This window comes from Aythya marila, assembly GCF_965140915.1.
Source record: "Aythya marila genome assembly, chromosome: Z".
Classification (NCBI taxonomy): domain Eukaryota; kingdom Metazoa; phylum Chordata; class Aves; order Anseriformes; family Anatidae; genus Aythya; species Aythya marila.
In genome coordinates this window covers 45,300,096-45,320,160 of record NC_139080.1, presented here as the reverse complement: position 1 = coordinate 45,320,160, position 20,065 = coordinate 45,300,096, and the positions used below count along the sequence as shown (strand labels likewise).

At 39.9% G+C, this 20,065-nt stretch overlaps 1 protein-coding gene across 3 annotated transcripts in view; it reads left to right on the top strand.

Moving 5' to 3' along the window:
* Positions 1–20,065, top strand: part of PTCH1 (patched 1) — a 67,027-nt gene that overhangs the window by 40,925 nt on the left and 6,037 nt on the right. For all 3 annotated transcript variants that reach the window (XM_082783084.1, XM_082783083.1, XM_082783085.1), the window contains 8 exons: positions 250–559; positions 6,144–6,286; positions 8,287–8,470; positions 9,963–10,243; positions 11,760–11,897; positions 14,688–14,830; positions 17,810–17,909; positions 19,279–19,533. In XM_082783084.1, the coding sequence (XP_082639210.1) occupies positions 250–559; positions 6,144–6,286; positions 8,287–8,470; positions 9,963–10,243; positions 11,760–11,897; positions 14,688–14,830; positions 17,810–17,909; positions 19,279–19,533 (1,554 nt within the window). The remainder of the gene's footprint in view (positions 1–249; positions 560–6,143; positions 6,287–8,286; positions 8,471–9,962; positions 10,244–11,759; positions 11,898–14,687; positions 14,831–17,809; positions 17,910–19,278; positions 19,534–20,065) is intronic.

Here is a 20,065-nt window from a genome sequence, read left to right as displayed (position 1 = left end):
CATAAGCTTGTGAACTGTGAAACTAAAGCCACTTTTTAACTTTGTTACTGTGTAAGTTTTTCATCAGTGATATAGAGCCCCTTCAATAAAACACAGTTTAGCCTTGTTGTATGTGTATATGAAAAGAAACGAAACTTTAAAAGTATGGTGATGGGTGCTAAATTTGATCCTGGTTCCGCAGCGTGCTGTTATGAATTGCTAGTTTCTTTAAAAACCTAACACCAAATGCATTTCCATATTTTCTTGCAGATTGTGGTTATTTTTCTTTTCCTGGGTTTACTTGGGCTCAGCCTTTATGGAACCACCCGGGTGAGAGATGGACTAGATCTCACAGACATTGTACCACGGGAGACACGGGAATATGACTTTATTGCCGCACAGTTCAAGTACTTTTCATTCTACAACATGTACATTGTGACACAGAAAGCAGACTATCCAAATGTCCAGCACTTACTCTATGAGCTTCACAAAAGTTTCAGCAATGTGACATACGTTTTGTTGGAAGAGGATAGGCAGCTTCCCAAAATGTGGTTGCACTACTTTCGAGACTGGCTGCAAGGTAAGAGGAAAATTGCATGAACCTTTCTTCATTTTACAGTAGCAACCACTTGTTCAATGTAGTAATGCTCCTCTCTTCCAGTATGACCACACAGTTAAAGGCTGCTTGCATCAGGAGCATATCTAGGTTCTGATCTGATTTTGGATGCTGTCTGGCTGTTTCTCCAAAAGTTCAGTTCTTTGTGGCTAAGTTTACTTCCTGTAAAGAAAGTTTTGAAGCTGTAGATTATATTCTTGAGAGGCCATCTCGTGCCATTAATTTCTAAGCAGCTAGTGAGGAGTTCTGATTTCTGATTAATGACTAAATACAGCCCAGTATCTTGGGAAAATAAATGTTTGCTGAGTGTCTTGAGAACAGTAAATGAAAAGTCCCAGTTCAGCAATGTATTTTGGCACAGGATTAACTTTCAGCACGAGTGATCCTGTTGGCTTCAGCTGGGACTGCTGGCATGAAGAAAATTCAGTGTGGCTTAGGCGTTTTATTGGACTGGGAGTGCACCACACATTCTAGATTTCCAGTCAAGTGTCCTCACTCTTTCTGTGGTGCTGCTTTTTCTGAGCTGAATGGTAAAGGGTTGTGGGGAGACAAGAGGAGGCATGGTCTTTCAGGTACTATGATGATAATTAAATTGAAGTCAGCTTATTAAATATATTAAAGATATTATAATTACACGTGTTGAGACAAATAACTGTTTTGTATTTAAAATAAATGGTACAATTACATCTCAGCAAATTTAACAGTTATGTGCTGCAAGCAAACACGTTCTGCCTAGAAATATGCCTGTCCTACCTCTGCCTTTCTGCTGGAAGAATTTACAGGAAGCTTTTTGCCAAGAGAAAAATAAATTATGCTGATCTAGTGAAAATACAAATTTTAACCATAACTGTCCACAGATAACCAATGTAGCCAATGAAGCTTAGAAAACATTTGCATAGCTGCCAGTATTTGGGGTATTTTCTTCCTTCTGAAAATATCCTAGGCAGTATTAGAAAAGAAGAGGCATCTAAGTGACATGCATAATAAACAAAGTTACCAATTTTCTTGGGTGTTCAATGCACTGATAAAATCAAGCAGAGCAGGGTCTCAGCTACTAGTTCTGTTGTTTTTTTAGTGTTTATTACATGTATTGGATCTGTTCATTACAGTAAGTACTGTAAGTTTTACTTGAAATATTTTGCTCACATAAGCATATTGAGCTGCAAGGGAAGGCAAAGACCAGCAGAAAGAAAATTCAACATAGCTTATATGTTTTTCTGGATTGGAACCTTAATATTCTTTATAGCTTTGTAAGCAAGAATCTTTCTACATGCTTTTCCAAACTCTCATAATGCTTCTGTTTATCGTAATTCTTTTGTGGTTATTTTCTCTGTTGTCCAGAACATTAGGGAAAAATGTGTCTGGTCCCACCCCTGTGGAACCTGTGAGGTAGGTAGGAATCTGAGAAGACTGTGTTCACAGTCTTCATGTATTAGTGCTGAATCTCAGCATAGCCAGCCAATGATAAAATGAGGAAAAGGTCCCCTTGGATCTGCTTCTTTGCTCACACTGAAACTCTGGAGGCTAGCCCACTTGGTGTTGCTCCAGGGGTTGCTGTGTGCCTCCTCGCCCAGGCCTACCACTTACCTTCCTGGATCTCTTCTATTTTGGTTGCCTCTCCATAATCACCTCCTAGTGCTAAGGACTGCCTGCATGCCCCACCACCCAGTGCCTACACATCTCCTTCCCTGTGCTGCATGTACATGTTCATAAATGACCTTTTCAAGTCTACACTAGTCTTAGGGGTGTTCCTGTTCTCTCCATGTTGCCCGTGGTTACTTTTCCCCTCCTGGTCCATATTAGCCTGCAGGCCCTCCCTCCTTGCCCTCTGCTGTTCCCACATTAGAGGAGCTGTGATTGTCCTACTACCCTCGGTGCCCAGAGCTAAAACGTTACATGGGCATGGTCAGGGGCATTCCCAGGATGGACGTGTTGGCTTGTGGTGGTTGAAGTGGACGTGCCAGCTCTGTGACCGAGGGCACATTGTTTTGCCTGCTGATCACTCACAAATTTCAAATTAATCATTATGATTACTACTCAGCATTTAGGCCTGTGTCCTTACCACTGCTCGCTACCTCCCCTGAGAAGGAGAAGGCATCGTTAGGACAAAACAGTTAGCTGCTTTGTAATGACTCAGGGCTGTCTTTACAGATAATGCATTTACAAAGCAGTAAAGAAGAAGGGTACAGGGCATTAATGTAAAAGGGGAACTAAACTATTATAGTAAAACAATTCCATTATAGTTATGGGATTATCTGGAGGTGCAGACGCTAATTAACAGAAAGATACATGGTCATAATGGTACTGAACCCAAGGGAGTAATGGAAGGGAAGGTGAAAACAGAATTTGCAGACAGAGTGCAGTTCTAAGCTGGATCCAAGGAGGATCCTTTATGGGATGGGAGCAGTTCTGTTGCTGCATTTTTACGTGCTGGAGAGAGTGGAATAATTGAAGTAGGGGTAACTTTGAACTTAATGGCAAACTCCTACTGACTTCACTGGAGTACTTCAGTACTTGAGTACTCCAGTGAGATTAATGGCTCAAGGTGGCCTTCTGACATGTATGTGTTTGTCCAGCAGATTACAGAATGTATTGGAGGGAAGCAACAGCGTATGAACAAAAGCATTTTTTATGAAGACAGCATCCTTGGTTTAGCCATACACTTAGTTTCTGTACAGTTGAGTGCCATCAGCCCAACACACTTCCTTTGGCAGAGGTTCCCTTGTATTTGGCTTCCTGGTGTCTAGTCATATTAACATATTTTCTGCTACTGAAAATGCAACAGAAGAGAGTTAATACGATCGTTCATTTAAACTGGGGATGTTGGCATTATTTTTGTAAGTGACTGAATGTAAATGAGGTAGCTTGAATTTCCTGGCTTGACATAAGGCTTGCTTCTGCAAAGAGTAATCTTATCTCACATTACATGGTGCCAGCTGTTCACATGGGTAGGTAGGAATTGCTTCGTCACCTGCATTCCAGCATCCCACGTAATTTTGGAGGATTTTGCTTTCTTCTGAAGTATTAAGCAAAAGACATTGCTAACATGAAAAAATCCCATAATATAGCATTTTTAAAATTCCCTTACTATTTTTTAAAACTTCTCTGCAGAACAGTGTCAACAAATTACTTTTATCTTTCTGACCAGAAACATTTCAGTAATCTCAGTTATCTTTACAGTAGATTAAAGGCCTTTTAAATCATTGGTGGAAACAATATATAATAAATGTATTACTTGCTTTGTAAGCAGCGACTCTGCTATTATTTTCAAAGAGTTACAGTAAATTTTAATTATTGAAATTTTGAAATTCTTTAGAAATGAGACAGAACTGAGTGTGGTTTCTTGATACTCTTTCCACAGACTTTCAGTTTCAGCAGGGTCAGTAATAAAATGGCCCAAGCAGTAAGGTGGTTGAGCCATCTGCGTAATAAAGACATAACAGGGAACAGGCTTTGAAGGATGATCAAACTTGTAGGAACAGCAAAGGGGCGGAAAGGGGGAGACTTGAAAGAGCTGAATTTCCATCCACTGTAGTAACATAAAATGTACGTGCCCGTTTTTTAACATACCTTGCAACCACAAATCGGTAATGTTGCATGCAAAGGAGTGTATTGGGTATTGCGTGTCAGTGTAGCCCCATGACAGGAGCTGCACGTTGGTCTGGAAGTTCCACCCCAAATATTGTCTAGCACAGCAGTTCGTGTGCTCCCCTTTCTGAAGGAAACCATTTCTGCTGTAACTTAACATTCAAGCTGTTCTTTGGTGGTCCTTCCGTTTACGCGATGATGATGATAGCAGAAATGCTCTCACCTTGCCACTTCCTCAGAGACCGAGGCAGAGTCGAGCTGTGTTCTGGAGGGACGGGTTTGTATTTCTGCACGTCTTTGACAGCATTTTCCTCACTGCGAGAGCACCAGTAGGCAGTGCTTTTTAGAGAAGGGCTGTGAAGCTCCTTCGGCAGTGTCAGGAAGCCTGGTGGTGAACCGTCCTCCTCCAGGTGCCACAGCAGCAGATTTGCCAGGCCCTCTGCATGACTTTGTTCCCCACTTTCTGGCTTTTTTTTTTTTTTTTTTTTTTTTTTTTGGAGGGTGCAATTTTGCAGGACAACACAGGAGGCAGCTTTCTCAGGGAGTGAGGGAAGCGTTTTGTCAACGGGAGCAAGTACTCAGGCCCGGGGGCGGTGTCAGCCAGGCCTGTTTTCTCTTCCAGCGCTCTTATCTTCTTACAGCTGTAGCTAACCTATCAGATCTGTAATGATGGTTTTCATTACAGCTCCTTGCTGCAGCTGTGAGGTGGGCTGGTGATTTCCAGCACCACCACCACCACCACCACCACCCCCTGGCCTTTTCCTTCCCTTCCCTGGACATGCGGTTTGTCATCTGTTCGCACAGAGCCTCCTTGTACCGGGCTGCGGCTTCCTGTTCTAAATCTGATCCAAATTTGTGCCATGAGGTGTTCCCTCCCCCTTAAAGGGTGGCAAAGAGGAAAATAACAGTTGAGAGTGAATAGGTGTTGGCTGTGATCTTTACATGTGCTGGCAGCAGATCCCACGACTTGTATTAGCTACACAAGTTGAACAGATGGAACAAATTGACAAAATCATGTTCACTCACGCTGCGCTCGAGGAGCAGCTGAGTTGCTGTTTGAAGTTGAAAGTTTGAGTGTGTTTTTTTTTCCCCTTGTAGTGGAATTTCTGGTTATATCGTAGGAGCTGTTGCCTCTGCTCTGCAGTAGCCCAAAACAGTTAATGAGAGTGGTGTGTGTCCTCCTCCTCTGTGCCTTAATACTCTTGGCCAGCATTTTGGTGAGGGAGGGGGGAGCACAGAGAGTGTTTCTCTTCCAGATAATGGACTAAATGCCCCTCTGTTTTTAACTTTCAGGTAGGCAGTGATGTTAAATGAGGGCTGAACCCGGACCCTTCTGTTTTGGCACCATCCCTGTTAGCTTTGTTTTGAGGAGGGTGTATGTGAAGGGGGCAATAAATCAGATATAGTTGTGGATTTTGTGTGTAATGATTCTGGAATTGTCGTTCACGAGGGTAAACACTTTTATTTTAGTTTTAATTCTTCTCAACATATTTCTCCAAGCAGAGTGCGAGGTTGCTGTGTCACATTTAGCATTCCTGTCAGGCCATGGTGAGGCTATGCAAAGTTGAGAAAGTCTCTGAGAAGGACTCTTGACCTGAGAGTCCTAATCCTACCTCAGATCTCCTCCACACATTGAGGGTAGGATGGTTACTCCAGCACAGATTGCATCTGTGGTATGCTAATTCACTTTTGCTGGTCAGCACAATGTGGGAAGAGTGTTGAGGCTTCTCCCTTACACCTTGTTTTCCTGCCTTTCTCTGCACAAGACAGGACATGGAAGTGGTACTTTTACCTTACAAGACTGTGAGTGAGTGAGGAAGGATAATTTGCTTCCTGCTTCAGCTATACAGGGTCAAAGTTTACATTGAAAAAAGTCATTCTTTCTTTCTACTGAAATTTGTTTCTGATTGATTTCTTACCCATTTGTTCTGTTTTCTTCTTGACTTTCTTAACTCTTCAGGACTTCAGGATGCATTTGACAGCGACTGGGAAACTGGGAAGATCACTTACAATAATTATAAAAACGGATCAGATGATGCTGTTCTGGCTTACAAACTCTTGGTACAAACAGGCAACAGAGCAAAGCCCATTGACATCAGCCAGGTACTGTATCAGAGTCCATACTGGTTTATACAGGAATGCACAAGTCATCAGGAGTGGGGAGAGATGGAAAAAGCATGTCATAGTCGCTTTTTCATCTTTAAGAATTGAAATACCTCAGTTACACCATTCTGTGTGGTCTTGCTGACTTTGCTAGAGTTAAGTATTAGCTGCCTGTGTCGCAGGTTGTTCAAAGTCAACACTGGGAATGCCTGTCCTTGGTAATTACTGGGCAAATTGTGTTAAATGCTGCTCCCGTCTCAAACATACTCTCTCTTCTCACTGGAGCTGTGGAGTTGCTGCATCCATAGCATCCATAGATAGATGGAGCCTGGTCCTATGTAAGACATAGAGACAACATCAGCCTTGTTGCATTAAGAGGCGTTGCTGCTGGTTTGAATCAAACTTCCTTACAGGGTCATTTTTTGCTCAGCTTTTGCTGTGGTTTTGCATCTAGCATTTTTAATCATTTGCTTAGTTCCTACCAGTTTATTCAAAACCTAAATTTTAAAGAAGGATGTTGATGAATGATAATACGTTCTTGTACTGTCATCACTAAATACAGATATACTGTAGTAGAACCAGCAATGGCAGTTGGCTGAGCTGCTTAAATAGAATATGTCTGACATGCTTTCATAGGGTCATCACAGGACGTAACTGCTGTAGCCATTGGTAGGTGGAAACACATTAGGTTTGACTCCTTTAGCTAAAATTATACTTAAAACCTCAAAGAAAAAAATCTGCAATAATCTAGCTTCTCCTGCCCTAGAATCCCTATTGACCCACTGTGCTTTTAGGCAAAAAAACAGTCTTTCTAATGAGCGTCCTGGCAGATCTGCTTATTGTCTTTCTCTCTTTTGCTGGCATTAAAGGTGAAAGATTTACAGAGTACATTGTTCAAAGTTACTATGGTGTGTAAAACACAGGGCCATATAGCAACATGCTGTCAGGTCTGAATGAAGCTTCAGCTATGAATTAAGGAAAGAAAAGGGGGTTGAAGAGAAAACCTTTGGTGAGGTTTTGTTTAGCAGTGTGTACCAGGTACGCGGTGGAACAAATGCGATTGGACTACAGCTGCTGATATAATTTCCTGTGCCTGGGAGGGAGAAAAGTGTGGTGCACCCACAGGGGCTGAGCCCTGTACTATGCAGTTCCAAAGACAGCTTGAAGACATACAGTTGTTGCATATCCTGTGGATTAATTGAATCCAGATCTTTGGAATCCAGCTTTTTTTTAACGGCTGTCACTGTTGTTTTTCATTTCATTAAAAAGACCTGAAACTGGAGCCCAGCCAGAATTTTAAATAAACAAAACAAAACAAAAAAGCAATACTTTTCATCCACGGAGTCCTCTGTCAGAGCCCTAGCTGTGCAGCATTTAGCTTCAGAACCCTCGAAGAGTACCACTGCTGTTTACCCCACAGATACAGTTGCCCACAGTGACCCAAATAGCATAGGGCACTCGTCTGCTTTCTTGATGCTGGGCGTTTTCTGAATACATAGGTCATAGGAGGCAAGTGTTAGCAAAATTTATACAGATGTTGTTTTATTTTTATAGCTCTCCTCCATTTACTGGGTGGCATTTCCTTCAGTGTTAACAACAGAGGTTAACTGCACACAGACGTGTATAGGGACTCTTGCCAGATTTTCTTTCCCTTTCTTTAAATATGTGTCTCCAACTTGGTTGTTTTTCACTCTTGGCTGCAGGCTTTCAGAATTCAGGTTTAATTGGTTCAGTCTATTCTGGAACCGTCTGCTGATTTAGTGGTTATAGTAAATTCTGAGTATTAATTTATAAATAACCACTTTCTACTGGCACTAGTTCTTTTTTAGGTTTCTTCTATATTGCCCAACAACAGTTCACTGATAAGTCACTGCAGTTGAAAGCTCATGCTCTTTGTTTTTCCCCTCCTATATATATGTGTCTTTTCGTTAAAAGTTTTACAGCAAGAGCCCCGAAAACAAAACCCATTTTGAAAGGCTTCTAATTTTTCCATTTTGCAGTTGACTAAACAGCGTCTGGTGGATGCAGATGGAATCATTAACCCAAATGCTTTCTACATCTACCTGACAGCCTGGGTTAGCAATGACCCTGTGGCCTATGCTGCCTCTCAAGCCAACATCCGGCCTCACCGCCCAGAATGGGTCCATGACAAAGCAGACTATATGCCAGAAACAAGGCTGAGAAGTAAGTAACATTTCATCTTAATGTCTTACAGTTTATATAAGTGCCCCCACTCCTTCCTTCAAGGACCAGTAACTCTCGAGCTGGTTGATGCTGTACAGGGCTCAGAAGCATAAACAGAACAATATATTGTGTTACTCTGTAGCCTCGAGAGACAAATGTACCATTGCAAATGTGATGCCACTGCAGGATTTTATCATGTTGAAAAATGAGTTTTATAACAGCTTAAAGCTCTAAAAACTGGTAATAAGAATTGCTTTTTAATGCTGCGTGATAGTTTTGTGAGAGAAACCTGGAGATTGCTTGAAATTGCTGCTTGTGTCGCTCCAAAGTGTTATCACTCAGATTATATCATGCTTGTCCTCAGTTTTTAATAGCCAAGGGATTTTATCAAGTTAGCTCATATGTCTAAGCTACCAGTACTGGTATTGTACAAGAGCTGCTTAGGTAGTGGAGCAGTCCTATTCCATGCTGTTTGTTTTTTTCCTGAGTAGTAGTGCTAGGTTGCATTGCTTTGCTTCAGCTTTGAATTTGTTGGGAAGATTGCTAGTTGGACACCGGTGGGGAAGTGGAGAGGGCATGTGGGGGAGGCCTGGTGCACTTGGAAATGTGACTGGGTAACAAGCTAGCTGTGCTTCAGTGGATCTGAACCCTAGAGCTTTGTGGCAGTCAGCCAAGTCTTGTCTTAATGAAAATTTATAGTTGAGATTATAATAGGGCAAATCATGTTTAGCAAGTCAACTGAATGACCCTGCAGGGTCTGGAACACACAACGGCAGTAACGAAATGCTTGATGTGGAAGCTTTTTTTTTTTTTTTTTTTTCCTGTGGTACAGTAGACTTAGCACGGAGCTCAAAAAGAAGCATGGAGAGCTTTGGTTTGTCAAATTATAAAAGGATAAAAGGTTATGTATTTCCTCACTAAACCATTACTTTTATATTAGGGCTTTTTTCAGTCATTTGCATCAGTAACAAAACATGGATTTCTGAATCTGAATTTCAAAGTATTCAATTGAAATCTTAAAAGCCAACCAACCTGACTGAGTATCACTTTCCTCTATTTTTTTTTGTCAGTGGACCTCAATCAATCTCAGGGAAATGACCTTTGATTTCAAAGGAACCGCGCTTGCATAAAACACTTGGATAAAATGTTTAATGTGACGTGATCTTCTATTTTCTGTTGCAGATAGGGACTTTTGGCGAGCTATTCAGTAAAAAGCACTATATAACTGAGGAAGCTTAAACACATTGCTCTTAAATTATATAAAATTGTTAGGAAACTTAATATAGACTGGTTTCCTCCCCTTGTATTGCAATGTTACATATAGTCATCTCCTGTATTTAGAGTTTTTAAAATGTTGCTTGCTCCAAAGATATAAAATTTAAATTCAACACCTTTAAATATTTTTCTATGGAGAATGAAGTGTTTTGTTAATCATGCTCTCAGTGTATCTTCTTCCCAAACATGCATTTTAACATTGCTATCCTTTTCTTAGTTCCAGCAGCTGAGCCCATAGAATACGCTCAGTTTCCTTTCTACCTCAATGGATTGCGTGAAACTTCTGACTTTGTGGAAGCTATCGAGAAAGTGAGAGCTATCTGTAGTAACTACACCAGCCTGGGGATCGCCAGCTACCCAAATGGTTACCCGTTTCTATTTTGGGAGCAGTACATTGGGCTTCGCCACTGGCTCCTTTTATCCATTAGCGTGGTTTTGGCTTGCACGTTTCTGGTGTGTGCCCTCTTCCTCCTAAACCCCTGGACGGCTGGGATCATTGTAAGTTTATTATAAGGGTCTTTGTTGAAGTCAAATTCCTTTCAGCATAGCTCTTGCTGTAGTCGGGAAGTTTTGTTTATGTCTGGGCCTCTGGTGGAGTATGTATATTGCATCATTCATTATATATTTATTCAACTTGAGGGGGTAGGGTTCACGCTAAAGGTACAAACCTCAATAACCTTAATCCTTTGGCCACCTTTTTTGCAGCTTTAAAGGTTTCTTATAAAGGCACATAAACTTTTGCCCTTGCTTAGATGCATACTAACATGGGAGATAAAGACAGAGGAAAATTAAGAATTTTGTTAAAGTTGCTTATAATTATTTATTCCTTCTCCTCTTTTATCAAACAATGTTAGTTCTCAAGGCGGTTGCTTGTGACTAGGTTGCCTGTAAATTTTCCTCCTAATTTCTGAATGCAGTCTTTCTGGAAAAGCTGAAATGGTTAGGCTGTACAGTGCACACTGTGGAAGAAGTGTAACTGGGCTATTGACGAGAAGTAGTCATAAAACTCTAAACTGAAGAGAATACTCCTCCATGCTTTCTGCAAGGCACCATAAGTCTCACAGTAAACATTCAAGTTAAATTGAATGATGAGGTTCCTATGTTTAAATTCCATAAACTATCGTATGGTTTATAAAATGCCAGAAGTAGAAAAGCATAAAATGGTTACTAGTTTTTGTAATGTACGTTTATACGACAGGTATGTTAAAAGGTAAATGTTTAGTCTAGAATATTTTTCATAGCACTTAATCAAGCAATTTATGTTATTATTCTTGATTCATTAACTTATAAAATCATTTATTGTAGTGCATACTTTTTTTCCTTTAGAAAAGAGGTTTATTTTCAGAGTCTACCACTGCTTGTATAAGTATGTCAATCTTTTTTTCTTGCTTGGTTTTAGAAACTTTAAAGTTGATTCTACAGATTTCCTCCCCTCCCTTTTCCTCAATTTTTTTACAAGGTAGATGAAAGAAAAATAAAGCTTTCCCTTAGATTTAACTGTTCACTTTGTTCATGTCAATCCCTCCAAGTATCTTAAAAGCTCAAAGCCCCTCTGTAACATGAGCTTCATCAGCTGATTACAGCATTCACTTTCTTGTGGGCTTTAAACCTTCTCAAGAGCCATCCTCACTTACATACACAGTTCTACAAAAAGAACTCCAGTAAAGATAGTTGAAAATTACTTTTTCTGGAAAGATAGTTGGAGAACCAGGTGAAAAAGAGAATGTAGGTTTTGATGAGTAACCATAATTAAGAAGAATAAATTATTTTTCACATCACTGTTATATTGTAGTCAACAGAAAATTGATGCTTGCTCTAGTAACTGATTCTTAGAAGTATAATTTAAACCAGCTCTTTAGCAAGTCATTGCCATTGAGCACAGTGAAACAAGGAAAACTACTTTGTCTTTGGCAATAGAGGACTGCTTTTATAGTCACCATGTTGTTCTGAAATATCTTTCTCTTCATTTGCCTAGAGTATGAGAAGTTACTAACAGCTCTTTGAAATCATCTAGGTGGTGGTGCTGGCTCTGATGACTGTGGAGCTGTTCGGCATGATGGGTCTAATCGGAATAAAACTGAGTGCAGTGCCTGTGGTTATCCTGATTGCTTCTGTTGGGATTGGTGTGGAATTCACTGTTCATGTTGCTTTGGTATGTAAAACTAGGAGACATTTCAAAGTACTTTAAAATAACGTTGTGGCTATGTTCAGATCACAAATCCTCATGGTCACTATAAGACTTCCCGGGTCACTGTCTGCAGTGTGGCTGTTGTTGCCTCAGTGCTGAGAAACTCTTCTTGCGTGTACATTCTGTATCCTGTGGAATAGCAGCCTTTGAAAGGAGATTTTCAAAATCACATTGTCATTTAATGTCTCCAAGCCACTAAAATTCGAATGGATTCAGGTTCATATTCCACATGAAAAATCTGCACCTTCTTTTCAGAACCCATTAACTGTTGGGCACAAGTATGAAATATGTAGAAAAATAGTTTTCCAATGTGATGAGGAGAAGCAGAGGAAAAAAGAAATGCAGTTTATATAAACATTTTCAACTTTTGCAAAGTTAAGTGTCCAAATTGAGAGTGCACTTAATCACCCAGCTTAGTCAACCTGATTTGCACAAATGTGGCAAAATGACAGAGCTCTTGCAAGGGGGCAGTTTTGGGCGATCAAGATCTGCAAAACTCATCTTGCTTTATTTAATGATGAAGAAGAGATTAAAGGGCTATTTTTCTGTGTTCACATTTGATAGTGTCAGCGCTGAACTTTCCAATACTTTGCACACTCAGCAAAAAGAGAGGAGAACTGAAGGAGATCTTAGCACACTGGAGACATGTATACAAAATCGGGGCACAAGAAGTGGCAGGATAATAAAAAAATAATTTTAAGGAAAGTTGTAGGGGAAGGAGGTTAAATAGGAGGAACCGGATCCCTGAAGTGGTGACACTTTTTTTCCCCTTACACTACGGATAGTTAGACTTTTGGAGGTAAACGTGTTCGCCAGCACTTGATACATTGGGAAGTTTTAGAAACCAGCTGCACAAGAGGAAGAAAGAAATCACAGTTTCATAGAAGTGACATTTTAAAGCAGGAAAATTAGAATACAGAAGTACAAAACACTTGTTTGTTTCTAAATGGAAATAAACCAATTTAATTTACATTACTGTTTATATATAAATAAAAATCACTTGTGGCTGAAGCTAAAGTGCCAAGTGAATTTAAGATGGTGTTTTTTCACATTGAGTCTGGTGTCAAAATCTTTCCAACACAGGCTTTGACGTAAATGCTTAGTAGACCTCTGATGATGGTCAGCAGTATATTCACAGGACTTAATGAATATACACCAGTCGTGCATTAAAAAAAAAGGCACTGTTGGTACAGAACTTGGATTGAACTTGTTGAAGAGTAATTCACAGTCCACTTGTGGCTCAGTTCTCTGCTGTCACCTATGAATTGTAACTTCATTTTTTTTAGTTCCTGCAAGTAAATTCTGAGTCAGTAGTAGACCCTTGTATTATACATCCTTTAAAATCACACATACACGTATGTGGTTTAGATAATGTGTTAGTATGTTTGTGGATTAAATCCCACAGCTCCCATAGTTGCCATTCATGAGAGTCATCTCATTGACAGCTGCCCTTACCCTGATGGGGATTCTTGATCCATTTGTGTATATGGGATGTAAAATGTCCCAGACACATTAATTTTCCATATACCATTGTTAGTCCAATACTAAAGATTAATATTACATGTTTGAGCTTCCTACAGAACGGAGGGTTGGGAATCTCACTCCGCATGTATAAGTACCTGGTTTTGGTCTGTTTGTTCCACCAAATAACTTTTTAATATGTTGACTGATTTCAGCCAAATTTTGTTAGGTGAGTGAAAATAAGCTGCCAGAGAAAGGATACTTAAATACCAGGACCATGAGGAAGGTAGCTTCGTGAGCACATATATTAGTAGGTACAAGAGAATTCACCTGGGAGAGAGACCTTATAAATCACAGGGAGAATATCAGATTGCTGTTTTCTTGAACTGTTATGCTATACAATGAGGAGACCAATTCATAAGAAACACTATCTGAGTGTTCTTGATGCAGCTTGTTCACTAAGGAGACTTAGGGAGAAAGACATTTCATGAGTTATATTGCTGCTCATGCACTACTCTGTTCAGTACTATTCCTACAGCAATTTTATGTATAGGGCTGCTACCTTTGAAGTCGTAAAAGTTGCAAGAAACATTAATTTTGAGTGAAACAGAAGTGTTAAAACAGCACACAGTCTAGTGTTACTTCATGCCAATCCCACTGAATACACTGGCAATTCTCCATCAGTTGGGTGCTTCCTTCCTGTGATGTCTGATCCTCAGACCTGTGAGGAAGAAATGCACTGTACCAGTGGACACTTCTTTGCATATGACGGAAAGACCTGATTCACTGATAAATGCTACCATGGGTGGATGTAACTGAACAAGGGCTACTGGTCTTAGGTTTGTGTAGGAAAACTTCAGTCAGTGTTGGCTATTTTTACAGCAAACTTCCCGTGATAGAAATGGAAGCCATGCCCCCTTGAGAGTTTGAAGAGTAGCTCTATAATTTTTACACCTGAAGTGCTCTCACCATGAAATGAATTCTTTCCAGGTGGAAATAAGCAAAGCTGGCAACATGAAAAGTCTACTGGTGCAAGCAGGCTTTGTTTCAAAAAATTATTGCTAGGGCTCTGATTCTTTAATCAGTGCTTGCTCTGGTCGTGTAACTTCAGCAGCAGCTATGTGCTATGACTGCAGATTCAGACCCTGTCTTGAAGGTTAGCCAGCTACAGAGATATTTTCATAAACTGTAGACTGAAGTAATTAACTGGCAAAAAACTGTGCATGCTATGAGAGAGACTGTTTGACAGGTTGTATGTATCTGTGTAATGAAATGAATTTCATTGTTTTACAGGCATTTTTAACTGCCATAGGAGACAAGAACCATAGGGCTGTCCTTGCCCTGGAACATATGTTTGCACCAGTGCTGGATGGAGCTGTGTCCACTCTGCTTGGAGTGTTAATGCTCGCAGGATCAGAGTTTGATTTTATTGTCAGGTAAAGCATTTGCGTGTGTCTTGACTTTATTTTTAAAATAAAAATAAGTATGCTTTTAATATTTAGTCATTTCAGTGTATCTGTCATTTTATTACTATGCATGGTGTGTCAAGCATGCTTACATCATGGTCCTGCTTTCCTTCTGTTTTATTAACTCCTTGTTGCATGCTAGACATAGTAGTGTTTCCATTGCTGGTATTAAAATCTGTTCCAGGAAAATCTGACTCCCAGCATGAAAGGAAACAAAAATGGCCCTCTTTAGCAAAGTTGGCTAATTCTGGATTTGAATCAGTTCAAAATAGCGAGTATTGTCTGGTATTAGCCGGGTTTGACCTTTAACCTTTAGATCCTCCAGACTTGTTGTATGCACAAAAATTTGTGTTGAAAGGACACATGAACCTACAAACGTGCTGCAACTGTGCTGCAAGCGTCGCTCTCTGGGCCTTCTCTTTCTGTCGTTATATGAGGCTTACAGCAGTGCCGAAAGCGGAGAGAAAGAAAGCTCTGGTTGGGAGCTAGGGAACCATAAGTATGAACACAGAACTTCATATTAAAATTTTGTAAAGCAAAGCCTGAAGGCCCTTCTGTTTAGAACTACAGGCAGACTGTTTCTTGTGGATTTAATTAAGAATGTGAATTCGTCGAGTATGAGAGGAGAGCAAGTTTTTCTTCTGAGGGGAATTTGAGAAGTGCAGTGAAACAGATCCTATTCTATTCCAAACAACCTGTGGAACTCTGCAAAATGGCTAATCTTAGAAGTAACACAGGTTCTTTGTGGCAAACTACAGCATGAAAAAAAATATATTTTAAGACCTAAAACAGAACTGAGGTAGAACCAGGCCAAATACAAGTTGTCTTAAAGTTGACAAAACTACTTAGGTAGACGTAAGCTGGATAGATGACCAGACGTTGCTGACATCCACTTGACAACAGGAACAAAATGTCAGAAGCAGGAACTGAGAGAATGGCTGCTAAATCTCATTAAGATTTTTTGTTTATGTTTGTAAGAGATCTGAAGAAAGCAAGGTGGCAGGAGGCTTGTAGTTGGACCTCATGAAACCTGCATGTGGATTATTGTTAGAGAGATACCGCATCTCCTAAAGTATAATAGGCCTTTTTTGAGGTCAGGATGTTTTATTTTATTGGTGTTGAAGAAATAAGTTAGAATTACTCTTTTAGGAGCTGATCTTGTAAGAGGTGGAGGTGTTTGACATACAGGTTACTTACAGATTTAACCTAAATTTACAGGGGTACATTTGGTGTTTTACGTTCCTACTTAACAGACCAGATTTTGGCAAGAATATTTTTGTGTCATTGCAAATGGATGATTGTAGCAGCCCGTCATGCCAAATTTGGATTGGACATTCTCTTAGTATATAAAATGTGCCTTTCAACCTTTCAACTTATGTTATTTTACTTTTTTGGGCCATCAGTTTCTCATTTTCTAGCACAATCTGACTTTAGTTTGCCCTGTTTAGAAAAAAAATACAGTAAAATAAACTATCAGAGCCCAAGTATTGTTATAGTGGGTGAAGAAGATCCCAAACTTCCGGAAGGGGATAGATTAGTCCAACAATGTGGAAGATTAAGTAAATTAACAGACATTGTATACACCAAGTGGTCAGAGCTAAAATCCTGCTGTTTATCCTAGTGTTAGATGGATGAGATGCAAATGTTTTTAATGCCTGTTGTTGATTTCTGTCCCAGTATAAAGTTCTGGTGGTTTATGTTAGTAGAGTAGATTGGTTTGCTGATTTTTGCTAATGCAGATCAGAAATTCCAAAATGTTTATAATAGTGGGATATTTGTAGTTTTACAGGAGTCTGATATATTTGATCAAATGTGGAAAGGCGGAGGCAGTAAAGTTTTTTGCCAGCTAGACAATGTAATCAGCAGACCCATTAGTAGCAAACTTGCCCTCAGTTCTTCTCCTAGCCCTTCTCCTCCAGGAATTTACCAAGACCGAGTCCTTGAAATCATTAGTTACAACGCAGCCTTAAGTTTAGTCTGAGCCCCAGCTGTGCCGAATACCAACTAGCAAGGCTTTCCTTTTACTGACAGGTTTACCTTGGTATTCATGAAGGATCCCAGACCTTAGCCCTCAATGGTGGGAAAGGACAACCACTTGTGCACTTTCCTCTTCTTCCATAGTACTTCAGCCTTTATGTTTGAATTGGCTGACGCAAAACAAGAGTATTCAGAGATGCTAAATTGTTCAACAAAAGATTAGCCTGCAATGCAGCTCTGCCATTGTGGAGTGCTCTTACTCAGTACAATGCTGAAGCTCGCTATAGAATGGGCAGCATTTTCTTTGCAGAAAGCGGGTTCCTGTGTTGTAAAAAGGTTGCAATTTGAGCTATTTGGTAAAACTGGAACTCACAGAATTCTAGGCGGAAAGTTGTGATTAATGAACAGCAAGGGAAAGCCTTACCTGATACACTAGAGATTTAATTAGAGATTCTGCTGTAAGATGCAGAAGCATTTCACAGTGGATTAGCTGCTGCGAGAAGAGGGCTTCTTTTCCTTCTAGGCTAAATTGTTTAAATTCTACACCCTTCACTTCATTTGTTTGCTTCTGCTGGGTTTTCACTAATGGGGGCCCCTTTTCATTGTATTTGTGCTTTCAGTCCATTCAGCTATTCACTGCACATTCCATATTTTTGTGTTTGTGTAACACATTCATAAATAACATTGCATGCTTCCAGATTCTGGGAAATTAACAAATGTAATTTTTTTTCTTTCCTTTATGAACTAACACTTTTGGTTGCGGAATGTAGCTTCTCTAATACAAAAGGTAAAAAAACTCTATATCTCTATGTAGAAAGTGATACAGTTATTTAGTACAATATTAGTAATACTTGAGGTTTAATTTTATAAATGTATTATTTTAATATATTTAAGAGTAGTTTGTAATACGTTATTACTAACAATATTTGTGGCTCCTTTTTCTTCCCCCCAATCCCTGAAACCTCACTTCAGGTATTTCTTTGCTGTTTTGGCAATCTTAACCATTCTGGGAGTTCTCAATGGATTGGTGCTGCTTCCTGTTCTTCTTTCATTCTTTGGACCGTACCCTGAGGTCAGTAAAACTCATAGAGAACAGAAGAAATAATAACATTGTCTTTGCAACCCCACCTCCCAGGACTACTCCCCTTTTCTAGAAACTCTTTATTTTAAAAATTTGTGGGGATTTTTAAATGTATAAGTTTCTTGCTCAGGTTTTATTTAAAATCTGTATTAAATTTGCTATTTCCTATTTATTTAATATTCCTATATTTTTAAAGTATGTTTTTAATAAGTATTGTTTTAGAGGTTGTCAGCAAACTAGATACGAATGTAGGTTTAAGTACACTTCTAAAAGCATAACGTGATATACAAACTAGTCTGTAAAATTAGGCTTTTCCTCAATATTTCACAAAAGACAGTTCCTTTTGTACACATACCTTTTCCTTTCCTACCTCACTGCCTCTGTCGCTTTCTTCAAAATATTTAACTGAGCAGACCACCAGGAAGGCCTGTGTGGGCCAACACACACCAGTGGTGGTCCACAGACCACACCTTTACAGCCATGACCAGAAGTCTGCCAAAAGGTCCCCCCGTCCAGTTGCCCCTCCCTGCAGAATGCTCTTGGCTCAAGCGAGGTTCTTGATGGATGGAAGGCTTCACTTAAATGTCGATGACTTTACAGTACGAAGCCTAAGTCCAGCAAAAAAAGGATTCACAGCTATCAAATTTGTATTTGATTGTTCATTACCTACACTCTCGATAACACAGTTACTGTGTTACATAGGGTAATCTTTGTTATGCATTAGTAGAATAAGTGTGCCACGCTTCGTTTGTCTCTGTATCTGTGTGTATAAAAGTAGAACACAAGGTATGTATGTAGCATTAGTGATGTGAGATGTATTTTTTTGAATTAGTAAAACATTTTTGACAAGTGTGACATCTCTTACCTTCACAGTAGTATGCACAGCCTGTCCCTTATTCAAACAATATGTTTGTACATGTTATTACCACTATGTTCTATTAAGTGTGTACCTGTCTCTTTTAGCAAACTATACTATACATACATGTTTGAGACAATTTATAAAATCACTGTTGGTGTATGCTGCAGGGGGAGGGAAGCCCACAGAAGAGGGACTTCTGTCTTTCTAAGTGCAAGAGCACATGCACGTACATATACATCCACGTGCTGAAACAACAATACCTAGAAGAACCTCAGTCATCCTGTTTATATACATATCCTCAGGTGGAGATCATGTCTCACTTTCATGCATGTTTTCCAGATTAGTACAGATGTTCATCAGAAAACTAGTGCTAGGGTTCTCAGAGCATTGAAAGGTATATTTGGCAGAAGAACATTTGTATCAAGCAATCACAATGAAAAGGGTAATGCTAATCATATTTTTTTGAATGCTTGTAATTATAATTAGCATTGTCATCACCAGGTTTCACCAGCCAATGGACGAAACAGATTACCCACACCATCTCCTGAGCCACCCCCCAGCGTCGTGAGGTTTGCTCTGCCGCCTGGGCACACAAATAATGGATCAGACTCCTCTGACTCAGAGTACAGCTCTCAAACCACAGTGTCAGGCATCAGTGAAGAGCTCCATCATTATGAGGCTACCCAAGGTCCCGGGGCACCAGTCCATCAAGTAGTAGTGGAAGCCACTGAGAATCCTGTCTTTGCGAGATCTACTGTAAGTATCTCAAATATTGGCTGCTGGATGGGCAAGAAGAGTGTTTGGGGATTTTTATTTAAATGTATTTATTTTTTTGTGGAAGAGCTTTTAATGTTTCTGGCTGACTATGCTTCATGATTTTGTGCCAAAACTTAGAGTGCTTATAAACAGGGACTGAAGGCTTTTCTTATCCTCACTTTAGAATCAAGCTCGGTGTAAGGTGATGGTACCAGAGCTGAGGTCTCTGGCATGTTCAATTGTGGATGGTGCCAATACGATGTAACAACAAGAGAGAGCTCTCAGTCTGTTTGATGACTGTTCTAGATGACCTCTTAAGAGCCAGGAGAGATAAAGAGATCCAAACCTCTTCCTTGCACCTCCTCGTGGATCACCACCTCATATACCTCTCTCTGACAGCAAACTTTGGGGAGAAAGATTAATACAGCCTGGAAAAAAAAGCAGTTTCAGGGTTGTACCAAATCTCAGGCCCGTTGCATCTTGCTACTGGGTTGGCATAACTGCAATTTCAAAGGAAAGTGAGAAAGCTCTT